Source organism: Equus quagga, chromosome 7 (genome assembly GCF_021613505.1).
Source record: "Equus quagga isolate Etosha38 chromosome 7, UCLA_HA_Equagga_1.0, whole genome shotgun sequence".
NCBI classification, from domain to species: domain Eukaryota; kingdom Metazoa; phylum Chordata; class Mammalia; order Perissodactyla; family Equidae; genus Equus; species Equus quagga.
Window position 1 is genome coordinate 77,846,373 of NC_060273.1, and position 12,983 is coordinate 77,859,355.

The window sequence follows — 12,983 nt, forward strand, 5'->3', positions numbered from 1 at the left end:
AAATGTCCATACGACCTAAAGCAATCTACAGATTCAATGCATCCCAATCGGAATCCCAATGACATTCTTCACAGAAATAGAATAAAGAATCCTAAAATTCATATGGGGCAAGCAAAGACCCCGAATAGCTAGAGCAATCCTGAGAAAAAAGAACAAAGCTGGAGGCAACACGATCCCTGACTTCAAAATATACTACAAAGCTATAGTAATCAAAACAGCCTGGTACTGGTACAAAAACACACACACAGATCCAGGGAACAGAATTGAAAGCCCAGAAATAAAACCACACATCTATGGACAGCTAATCTTTGACAGAGGAGCCAAGAACATACAATGGAGAAAGGACTCTTCAACAAATGGTGTTGGGAAAGCTGGACAGCCACATGCAAAAGAATGGAAGTAGACCATTATCTTTTGCCATACACAAAAATTAACACAGAATGGATAAAAGACTTGAAGGTAAGACCTAGAACCATAAAACTCCTAGAAAAAAATATAGGCAGTACACTCTGTGACATCAGTCTTAGAAGGATCTTTTTGAATACCATGTCTACTCGGGCAAGGGAAACAAAAGAAAAAATTAACAAATGGGACTTCATCGGACTAAAGAGCTTCTGCAAAGCAAAGGAGACCAGGAACAACACAAAAAGACAAGCCACCAACTGGGAGAAAATATTTGCAACTCATATATCCAACAAGGGATTAATCTCCATTATATATAAGGAACTCACACAATTGAACAACAACAACAACAAAAACAGCCCAATCAAAACATGGGCAGAGGATATGAACAGACATTTTTCCAAAGAAAATATACAGATGGCCAATAGGCACATGAAAAGATGTTCAACATCACTAATCATCAGGGAAATGCAAATCAAAACTAGACTAAGGTATCACTTTACACCCATTAGAATGGCTATAATCACCAAGACAAAAAATAGCAAATGTTGGAGAGGATGTGGACAAAAGGGAACCCTCATACACTGCTGGTGGAAATGCAAACTGCTGCAGCCACTATGGAAAACCATATGGAGATTTCTCAAAAAATTAAAAATAGAAATGCCATACAACCCAGTTATCCCATTACTGATTATTTATCCAAAGAACCTGCAATCAACAATTCAAAGAGACTTATGTACCCTTGTGTTCATTGCAGCATTATTTACAATAGCCAAGAAGTGGAAGTAACCTAAATGCCCATCGACTGATGATTGGAAAAAAAATGTGATATATATATAAAATAGAATACTACCCAGCCATAAAAAGAGACAAAATCGTCCCATTCACAACAACATGGATGGACCTTGAGGGTATTATGTTAAGCGAAATAAGCCAGAGAGAGAGACAAACACCATATTATTTCACTTGTGTGTGGAAGATAAATTAACACATGGACAAAGAGAATAGTTTAGTGGTTACCAAAAGGGAAGGTGGTTGGTGGAGGTGGGCATAAGGGGTAAAGGGACACATTTATATGGTGACTGACAAATAATAAAGTACAACTGAAATTCCACAATGTTATAAACTATTATGACCTCAGTAAAATACTGAAATATTATTACTAAACATGTCTAGGTTTATCTACTTTTGGCTTCTTACAGAGAAGGTAAAAGATGTTTAGGTCTATCAGTAAACATATCATATTTTATGAAAAAGTAACATGTTTCTAGAAATTGCAAAAAGTATTTATAAATTTACCAATTTTACCAAATTTACCACAGAATGCTTATGTAAAAGACAGTTTATAATTACTTACTTCTTAGTTTTCACTCAGAATTGTTTGTAAGTGTTAAAAATTTTGATTAATATATGTAATTAAAACTACTAAGAGTTAGTAAGAAAAACATCTTTATATTTAAGGAAAATAAGATGTATGCTTTCAGTAAAGGAGACATAGAGACTAGAGAAATTTTTATTTGTTTTAGTAAAAAAGGTAAATTTGTCCTAAAGTACTAGGAAAGAGAAAAAGGAAGGAAGGCATGGGACAAATTCTAAACATAAAAAAAACAAGTGACAGGTTTGTGGAAGTGAAACTCTGAGAGGGGAAAATAAAAGAGTTTTGTACATGGTCAAGTTAACTAAGATTAAAATAAATTCCATTAAATAAATGAGTTTCAATATCAAAAGTAAGTTAAAAAATTAAAAATTTGACTTTCTCTTAAAAGAATAATCTTCTTAAAGTTTTGGTGCATTCTTGTCAAAGAGATCACAAGCGGTTTTTTTCTTTATTTTTGAGTAAGTCTCCCTAAAAGACAGAAAATCTACGTTTTGTTAAAATAATTTCCTATGCCCAAGGAGGCTGAGGTTTCTCTATTAGTTTATTTTTTTTTTAACTGTTTCACTTTCTCTGTTTGCCTTTGACATTTTCTGTTGTTACCTTGATTAAATCAACAACTAACAGTATTTTAAAACCTTTTGATATTTTTGACAAATTTCCCCAAAGGTCAAATCGTAAGTAAAGTTTTTCTTTTTGGGGATTTCCAATGGGGCCCTGAGATTTCTAAAAACAATTTGTTCTCTCTCTATATAAAGAGGGAGATATTAAACTAGTCAGGCTTATTTGGTGTGTTAAATTACATGGAAAACATTATCAAATAAATGATAATAAACATTCTTAGGCTCTATTGTGTGGATAAATGTTATTAATGTAAGTGGTTCTTGATACCCATTTCATATCTTAAGTGTTCTAGATATCCATAGGAAATTCCAAAAATTGGCAACAGGGCCTGATACCAGTTCTGCACAGTTAATGGAGGCAGCCTTCAGGATAGTCAATAACCAGGACAAGGAAGAAGAGAAAAAGGATGATAAAAAGGTACAAAGACAAGCAACTTTGCTTCCATTGGCCCTCCAGTCTGCTCAAGGTAACCCAGGGGAGAGGTGAGTGACCCGGCCCCCACCATGGGACCAGAAGGCCACCAACAGAGTTGGGGGCCTAATCAATGTGCATACCACAAGCAGAAAGGGCATTGGCAGTGAGATTGTCCAAACCATCCCCAAAGAGGGAAGAGAGTGAACAAGATCAAGCCATGGCAACTTCCCTTGACTACTGATGAGATATGACAGGGCCATGGGGCTCCCCAGTTCCAGGCAACCAAATCCTTATCTCCCTTGAGGAGCTTTAGGGTGACCTTAGCAGTGGGAGGAGAATGTGTTAAATTTTTGTTTGATATAGGAGCCACATTCTCAGTGTTAAATACCCAAAAGGGAAATCTTTCTAAAATAAAATGTAACGTAAAAGGGGTATGAGAAGAGACTAAAACCTTTCTGGAGCTCTTAACCTATGAAATAGGATCGAAAATCTTAAGACGTGCTTTTCTGTATGTGCCAGAGTGCCCTATTCCCCTCCTTGGGAGAAACATACTATCGAAATTGGGGGCTTCAATAAACTGGGAACAAGACAAAGTAGAACTCCAAGTTCCTAGAGATCAGAGTTGAGCTCACAGCCTTATTACAAGACATATCAGCACCTGAGAAGGAAGAAATTCCTCAAAACATTTTAAACCAATTTAACTTAGAGGTTTGGACACAAGGATAATGGGAGGAGCAGGTAGTGGCATACTAAAGTGGAATTCCACTACAGTGGAATTAAAACAGATAGACCACTGGCCTCCAGTAAAACAATACCCCCTAAAGCCAGAAGCCATAAAAGGAATCCTGCCTGTAACTGACAAACTTTTAAAACAAGGGTTAATCAGGACATGTAGATCCCCCTGCAACACTCTCAATTTACCTGTTAAAAAGCTGGGAACAGGGCAGTACAGATTTGTTCAAGACCTTAGGGCTGTCAATGAAACAGTCCAAGACATACATCCTGTAGTACCTAATCCTTACACCCTGCCGGCTAATCTCCCTGGGGACAGCATGTTCTGTACAGTGCTAGATTTAAAAGATGTTTTCTTTTGCATCTCATTGGACCCTGAGTCCCAGGAGATTTTTGCCTTTAAATGGGAGGACCCAGACTCCCACCAGAAACAGTACTGTTGGACTGTCTTACCCTAAGGATTTTAAAATTCCCCTAGAGGGGCCGGACTCGTGGCCGAGTGGTTAAGTTCACACGCTCTGCTTCGGTGGCCCAGGGTTTTGCCTGTTCGAATCCTGGGCCCGGACATGGCACCGGTCATCAAGCCATGCTGAGGCGGCATCCCACATGCCACAACTAGAAGGACTCACAACTAAAAATACACAACTATGTACCAGGGGGCTTTGGGGAGAAAAAGGAAAAATAAAATCTTTAAAAAAAATAAATAAGTAAAATTCCCCTAGAATTTTTGGGGAAATCCTGAGTTGAGATTTAACGGAATTAAAATTAAAACAAAACACTATGTTACAGTATGTGAAAGACATCCTAATAACCAGACCATCCAAGAAAATCTGATGAGAACACAGTAACCATGTTAAACTTCTTAGCCAGTAGGAGATATAAAGTGTCTAAGGTAAAAGCACAGATATCTAAAAAACTGTAACGTGTTTGGGGTTAATTATTTCAAAAGGGCAGTGCAGACTTCCTCAAGAGAGGAAAATAACAATATATCACTTGCTCCACCTGTGTAGGCAGCTAGGCGGATTCTTGGGGATGGCCGGCTTCTGTCATATGTGGATCCCTAATTTGGGGTTGATTGCTAAGCCTCTCTATGACAAATCGTAGGCGACAGAAACAGACTCATTTGAATGGGATAAGCTGTGCAAACAAGCTTTCAGTAAGCTTAAAAACTTACTAATGAAAACACCTGCACTGGCCTTACCAGATTTGAACAAATCATTTGACCTATACATTCATAAAAAACAAGGAATAACTCTAGGAGTATTAACCCAAATGTTGGGACCATTGGAAAAAAAGTGGTAGCCTATTTCTCAAAGCAGCTAGACACTGTAACAAAAATACGGCCCCCATACTTGAGAGCTGTAGCTGCCACCTGCCTACTAATCAAAAATATGAACTACTTGGAGCAATGCCTGGTGACCCATAGACTTATTCTCTAGACTTAGATGAGTGGGGGAAAAATTCTGCTCCTCTGCTGGCCCCTATGACAATGCCTATGTTCAGCAGGAAGTAGTTACAGAAGATAGACCTTTGCCTCATGCCCCTCAAGAATGAAGAGCAGGATAAAACTAGAGAAGAGATTTTGTCACCAGCTGTGGACTCTAACCTGCTTCTCTTATCTTGCCTAAATTCTAAGCTTTTTTGTGTTTGACCTATTTCTCTTGTCTTGTTGAAAGATGTAGATGTTCCTTTCTCTGACAACTTTGGCATCTTGAGTTTATGTGATTTCAGGTATGTTCCAGGAAGAAACTCTAAGTGACAACCACCCTGGACCCACCACTCTGAATCAGACCAGACCAGTCCAGACCACAATCACAAGAATGACACCTGCACAGACAGGCAGAAAGTTGTACCAAAGTAACCTGCCCTCATTAACATCCTAAGTTCTCTTCCCTTGGGAGGCGTGAAGCAGACATTTTTAGATCATGTGATATATGTAAAAGCATCATTTCAAACCACTGCATGTGCAAGGTTATGCCCACCTCTAAATGCGATGATGAAACTTCTCCTTTAAACATTCATTCCCTACCCTAAATAAAGGAACCCACCTACCCGTGCTCTGGGAGCCATAGCTTGTGAAATTCTTCCCTATGGTCTCTGTTTTCTTTGCTGCATGCTGTAAATAAAATTTCTGCTTTGTATGACAACTACTGCTGGTGTAGTTTGATTGACTTGCCAAGAAGGTGACTCATGTTTGGTCCGATAAAAGAAGCACATGAAAAAATGATCAAACAGGGTCAAGGAGTGGCCAACTTGCCCTTTCTCAGAGAAGCTCTTGGGGCTTTCAAGTCCTAAGGAAGTACATCTGTAGTTTTTCGTGTGTTTGTTTTAGTGTACCTCAATGTTTTGGTGGTGGTTTTTTTTTTTTTTGAGGGGGTGGTTTTGCTGAGGAAGATTCTCCCTGGGCTGACATCCACTGCTAATCTTCCTCTTCCTGTATGTGAGCAACCGCCACAGAGTGGCCACTGACAAACAAATGGTGTAGGTTTGCGCCCAGGAACTGAATGCAGGCCGCCTAAGCAAAGCATGCCGAACTTAGCCACTAGGCCACCAGGGCTGGCCTCGTGGTTTTAAAATCTAGATATAACACTAGAATTGCATTAGTATTTGGTTAATTACATTTGTGCTCTAGAATTGAGTTTCGAATTTATAAAACATAAAATATACTAATATAAGATCCTGGGATCCATAATCTTGCTTAGGAGCCTAAAAGCCAACAGCCAAGGCTGTGAACGTTCATTGGGGAACCTCATCCTTTAAAATGAGATGAATTGCAATTCTTCTAAAGAGTGAATCCTGCACTCTGTATATGTGAGACCCATATCAAACATCCTGGCCCTTAACAGAGATGCAATTTGGTTTGTTCCTGATTAGCTGCAGGACAGTTAGCAAGTCTATGGATCTTCTGGTTTTTCACCTGTCTGCCAAAAGAAGGTGTTGGAGGTGATTCTTTCTTTCCCTCATGCTGTCTTACTGAGCCTCACATGGAATTTATTCGTTTGAACATGTAGAGTGACTTTAAGCTCTTTGGTCCCTGGATTTCAGATCACTGATCACTTACGTGGAACAGCTATAAACAGACTGGTCACTTGATCACTTAGAGACAATTATTATTCATGAGAGATACAGGGAAAGAGTTATTTAAGTGATTTTACTTCTTTTCCTTCAAGGATGAGCAAAAATGTGGAAGAGTACATAAAGTATTTTTATTACAAAGTTGATGTTGACTTATTTTACCATCCCTCATTCACATTTTAATCATTAGGAAAAGTCTCCTGAGTATAATAGCTAAATCTCTGAAAAAGGGGCAAGGAAATGGAAGAAAAGGACTATTAAAAATAACTATTTATTGAAGATTATAGTGTGCCAGACATTGTGCTAAAAACTTTCGAGATTATCTCACTAAATCTTCCCCACAAATCTCAAAGGTTTGTACTATAATTATTCCCATTTTATAGATGATGAAATTGAGGCTGAAAAACTGAGAAGTAGTGGCTTCCCCAAGGTTCCTCAGCTAGTAAGTGACAGAGCTATACCAGTTTCTTTCTTTCTATAAGTAGAGTTATCATACCTCCCGGTTTACCTAGGATAGTCACAGCTTACATCTTGTAATCATTAATGGTGTCCCCTTTCCATCTCAAAAGTGGACTGGACAAAAACAATTCATATGGTCACCCCATCTCAATGTTTCTCAATCATGGTACTATTGACGTTGTAGGCTGGAAAAGTCTTTGTTGTGGGGGGCTGTTTAGCAGCATCCCTGGCCTCTATCCACTAGATGCCAGTAGCAGCCCCAAACCCAGGCAACAAAAAACAAAAAAGTCTCCAGATGTTGCCAAATGTCCCCCGAGGGACAAAACTGCTCCCAGTTGAGAATCACTGCATCTAAGGCCTATGCTCATAAAAATTTAACCACAGAAGGAAAATATAGTCTATTTGCAACAGAACATGTACTATGAACTGAACCTACTTATTACAATGGCTGGTATTCCCCTGTACTCAATAAAAGTTAATTTCTTGGGGGCATTATTTCGACTTCTCAATTGTAGAGAAGTACAAGGGCTAAACAAACAATGAACAAGATGCCTGGAGAGCTCTAATGATAAAAATTAGTTTGTTGCAATTCTTATTAAAGAAGACTGAAATAACGCACAGGGATGTGAACCAGAAACCTCCTGGCTGCCCATTCTAGTAATACTATGGAGTTTGATTATTGATTCCATTGGGGGTTATGCCTTTGTAATGAACATGAAAGCCAGGAGACAGCCAGAGAATGACGCAGTAATTTTCATACTGCAGCTTTCCTCAATAACAATAGCAATGATAATCAGTGTTCTATTTTCTCCTCCTCTTATACTTAGAAATGACCACCATTTCTTTCATACCACCGTTTTCCATTTATTAGCAATAACAGAGGAAATACCAATAGCACCAATTAAAAATGAATCCACATGACGTGTTTTATCCTTACAGCTGTAATAACTAGTAACTAACATGGATTGGAAAGCACTTTGCAAATGTAAAAAGTGCTGTACAGATACATCATAATTATCATCATTAATAAATTAGCCCGATTCTCCTAGTATTCAAAAGGCACGTAAGGTCAGATACATGGGTTTCAGTGGGGCAAATGATCACAACCTACAATGTAGCAATGGTTCACATGTGCTGGCAACAAGTTTTACCCCATGCAATCCTGCAGAGCTGAAGTTACACACCCTTCAAAATATGGGAGAATGAAGCTATAAGTAGACAAAACAGGTTTGTTTTTTTTTGAGATTTAATGTTTTTGTTTTAATAACAGACTCCTACCTCTTTTACGTTAACTTTTAAAAGATAATATAATTAATCAAACTTCTAAATTGTACATTCTAACAAAATTAAAATTTCTTATTTAAGGTGACAGTAAATCTTATTCTTTTCTATGACCTGATATTCCAGATACTGTTAGAATTTCAAAGCACTCTGTGACTTCAAAGAGGCCAGATTGGTAAATTTTGTGCTTGCACACCCTCAGGGAATATCTTCGGTATTCATTCCAGAATTGTTACTAGAAAAAAACAGCTTTATCCATTCTCTTGCCAGCAGGAGTCTTGGCAAGAGAGAGCTCTTGGCTGACCATAAATAAAATTCCTTGAATCACCAGTATCTTGATTTAAGAAAGAAATTTTACTGTGTCTTTCATACACAAAAGCTGATTAACAATGGTTAAAAAAACACTACTCCACTTTTTCACAGGTGTACAAAAGGAAATATAATGGAATTACATTCAACAATAAAGCTTAAAGTTCACTCTAGGTAATAGTTGCATTAACATTCACATACACAAGCACAGAGTAAGTATATTTCAGGAGTCTTATAATAGCATACAGCATACATATGGGAGATTGATTTCAGGGAACATCAGAGGTGTTAGCAAGATTAGCAATTCAGAGTGTTCTAGAAAAGGAAAACTAAACCAAAGAGAAGGTGTAGGCTAGCACACCAAGACAAATCACAGACTTAGAGGACTGAAAAGTCTGCTCACTGTATGTATGAGAAAACAAGATTTTTCTTCAATTTCTGGGTCTTGATATAGTGGACTAGAGAAGGTTGTGTATTCAAAGTGCACATAATTGTTTCTTAGAAAAGAGAGAGAGAAAGGTCCTTTTATTTAGTAATTAATACATGCAAGAGGCAGCCCCAGAGTGACCTGAAAAGAGTAAAGCTGTGATTGGCAGGTGGCCGGTATAATACAGATGTTTCAGGCAATTCTCTTAAAGCACTTCTGTAGCAGCAATGATCATTTAAATGGCTGTAGACTGAATAATTCTCTTCTGAGGAGAGTTTAGGGGAATTGTATTCATCATATTTCTCTTTAAAGATTTATAGTTATAGATTTTCTCTTTTTTTAAATAAATCTATCAAACAACAAACAGCATAAAGTGAGGTGTTGGGGTTTTCTTTTTTCTTTTGCTTTTGCATATGTGTCATTGGAAAAGGATCTGGCCTTTTCATAAACATCGTGTGCAAAAGAATTTTTAATAAAGTGAGCACGAGGACATATACAGGAAATACATCAGATCTGCTTCTGTTGACCTGGTTGGCCCCCTGTTAAACACTGTACTATTCGCTTGTAGGTATAACGCAGGTTTTAGGTTTAATGACACCACAGCCAACAGGCTTTAGGGGCTTCTAAAGCCTCGTCAGTGGGAGTAGTTTTGTCTGCTAGAGGGTGGCCACCGTCTCTTGAGTTGTAAGATTTAGAAAGTCTGGTCCCTTTTAGTTTCACATTTCCCCTCCAGACTGGTAACTCCAACTGTTTATTTGCCTTTCTTTCCCAGCCCTCCTTGCGCCAATTAGTCTAATCTGGCCCATCCCAGCCAATCTCTGGCACTCACATACCCCCGGTGGCCACACATACCCAGTGGCCACAGACACCCAAGCTGCTCAATCTCAAAACCTTTCAGCCTGCCCTGCAAGTGTCATCAAGACAGGATCCCCGGAGCACAGGGCAGAGAGTCCAACCTCTCACTGGCGGGGCTGGGAAGCCTCTCCTTTGCGGCGGAGGAGAAAGGAAACTTGGGTCTGCTTTTTAGGTTCTGAAAACAAGCCAGAGCGGAGAGAAAGAGTTAACACCAGACTTAGTAAAGCTTTTCAGACAAAACCTGTTAAATGCGATCTAGACAGACACAGGGAACTTTCTGCAGATTTCTGAGGTCTCTAAGAGAGGGCTCAGGTGGATAGGAGAAGGGAGAAGGGAGTTGCTACATGGGAGAGATTTGCCATTATTACAAAAACTGGCTAAGTGGCTTGTTTCCATTAGATGACCTCACTGGTCACTGTTGTCAGTCGTGCTGTTCCCTTTCTCTTTTTTCTCCTGGGTCTTGTTACCCTTCTTCTTTTTCTTCTTTTTCTTGGTCTCTTCCTTTTTGCCGAAGGTTATGAAGTCACTTTTGTCAATTTGGCTGTTAGTAGGCTCCTGCCGGATGGAGATGATTGCAGGAGATCCTGGGATAATGAATTTGTCTGGCAACTCACCGGGACCAGGTTGTTTGGGGTTGCCTGGTCCGTATTTAAAGGTCCAGCTGTTGCTGTTGACACCAGCACCGACTGGAGGGGACACCTCTCCTGCTTCTGGTTCTGAAACACAAAACATCACAAGTCAGTGATAGAGTCAACACATATCTTCCGTGCCACACTAGTGGGTCGAATACAGAAGAAGCTGCACACAGGCCTGGCCCCCAAGAAATCGTGGGTTATTTCTTCAAGCCTGAAGGTAAGGCCAGTGTTTGGAAACAAGCAAGAACTCAGATTTTCTCACCAGAGAGTCCTGAAATCTAATTTTCTAGGAACGTATTTTTGTTCATTGTGGAGAATTTCCTAAAGAATGTGGTTGTGATGATCTTGCCTGGGAATGGGGCAGGAAATGTACTAGATTAAAGCAGACTATGCAATAAAATACCTAGGAATGAACTTAACAAAGGAGGTGAAAGACCAGTACATTGAAAACTATAAGACATTAATGAAAGAAATTGAAGAAGACACAAATAAATGGAAAGACATTTCATGCTCATGGACTGGAAGAATTAATATTGTTAAAAGATCCATTCTACCCAAAGCAATCTATAGATTCAATGCAATCCATATCAAAATTCCAATGTCATTTTTCACAGAAATAGAACAAACAATCCTAAAATTTTTATGGACTCACAAAAGACCCAGAATAACCAGAGCAATCTTGAGAAAAAAGAATAAAACTGGAGGCATCATGCTCCCTGATTTCAAACTATATTACAAAGCTATAGTAATCAAAACAGTATAGTATTGGCAGAGAAACAGACACTTAGATCAATGGAACAGAATAGAGAGCCCAGAAATAAACCCACGTATTTATAGTCAATTAATTTATGACAAAGGAGCCAAGAATATACAATGGGGAAAGGACAGCCTCTTCAATAAATGGTGTTGGGAAAACTGGACATCCACATGCGAAAGAATGACACTGGACTGATAATCTTACACTGTACACAAAAATTAACTCAAAATGGATTAAAGACTAGAGTGTAAGACCTCAAACCATAAAACCCCTAGAAGAAAACATAGGTCATAAGCTCCTTGACATCAGTTGTGGCAATGATTTTTTGAATCTGACACCAAAAGCAAAAGCAACGAAAGCAAAAATAAACAATGGGATTAGGGGATGGCCCGGTGGTGTAGCAGTTGAATTCACGCACTCCACTTCAGTGGCCCAGGATTCCTGGGTTCAGATTCTGGGCACCAACCTACACACCACTCATGAAGCCATGCTGTGGCAGCATCCCACATACAAAATAGAGGAAGACTGGTACAGATGTTAGCTCAGCGACAATCTTCCTCAAGAAAAAAGAGGAAGACTGGCAACAGATGTTAGCTGGGGGATAATCTTCCTCACACACAAAAACACAACGAGACTACACCAAACTAAAAAGCTTCTACACAACAAAGGAAAACATCAACAAATGAAAAGGTAACCTACAGAATGGGAGGAAATATTTGCATGAAAGGCAACTGATCTAAATATATTCTGCATCATCCAGGTGATGCCCCCCAAACTAAGAACTGCCAAGGGATTTCAGAACCATTGTCTGCAATTGCACTCAAAAATCTTTAACTGTCTTTGGCTAAATTGGGAAAAAAACAAAAAATGAGATCCTAAACTAGAAGTACATAGTGTAGTTTCAGATGTAAAAAAAAAAAAAGCAGATTATGTTACTTTTAGTGTAGGAACTAGAGAAAACTTTGACTACAAATGTCTTTTGACACCTACTCAAAACAAAAGATAAAGTAGTTGAGGAGACAGCCCTGATGGCCTAGCAGTTAAAGTTCTGCACACTTCGCTTGGGCTGCCCAGGTTCTGTTCCTGGGTGCGGAACCACACCACTTGTCTGTCAGTGGCCATGCCGTGGCAGTGGCTCACACAGAAGAACCAGAAGAACTTACAACTATACACAACTACACACTGGGGCTTTGCAGGGGAAAAGGAAGAAAAAGGAGGAAGACTGGCAACAGATGTTAGCTTAGGGCAAATGTTCCCCTGCAAAATAAATAAATGAATGGATGAATGAATGAATAAATAAACAAATAAACAAGTTGAATCAATTATTTAATCCTAATTCTATTCTAATAACCTTGAGGGGTAGTAGAATGAAGCAGAGAAGAGACTGAAAGAAGTGTGGGTATAGAGGGATACCATGCAGCATAAGAGGATGGAATCCTGTTGTAAATTGGGCCTACTTGTTTGGGTAAAGCATTGGGAGCTAACCTTACTTTCTAAATCCGGCCCCCTCTCTCAATGTGCTCACAGTCTAGTTGGGACACACACTCAAGTGACTACAAACCAACTTGATAAATGCAATAACCAAGGTATGTGTAAAGTATTATGGGACTCCAGAGGAGAAAATTATTAATTATACTT

At 39.0% G+C, this 12,983-nt stretch overlaps 1 protein-coding gene across 2 annotated transcripts in view; it reads right to left on the bottom strand.

Annotated features, from left to right (window-relative positions):
- Nucleotides 1-8,019: 8,019 nt before the first annotated feature.
- PCDHAC2 (protocadherin alpha subfamily C, 2) overlaps nucleotides 8,020-12,983 on the bottom strand; it is a 42,497-nt gene continuing 37,533 nt past the window's right edge. The window contains exons 4-5 of one of the 2 annotated variants that reach the window (XM_046667360.1): nucleotides 10,568-10,669; nucleotides 8,020-10,128 (exon numbers count right to left, since the gene is read on the bottom strand). In XM_046667360.1, the coding sequence (XP_046523316.1) occupies nucleotides 10,058-10,128; nucleotides 10,568-10,669 (173 nt within the window). In that variant the 3' untranslated portion in view covers nucleotides 8,020-10,057. Of the gene's footprint in view, nucleotides 10,670-12,983 lie in introns of both variants that reach the window. The other variant, XM_046667359.1, reaches the window with a different exon arrangement.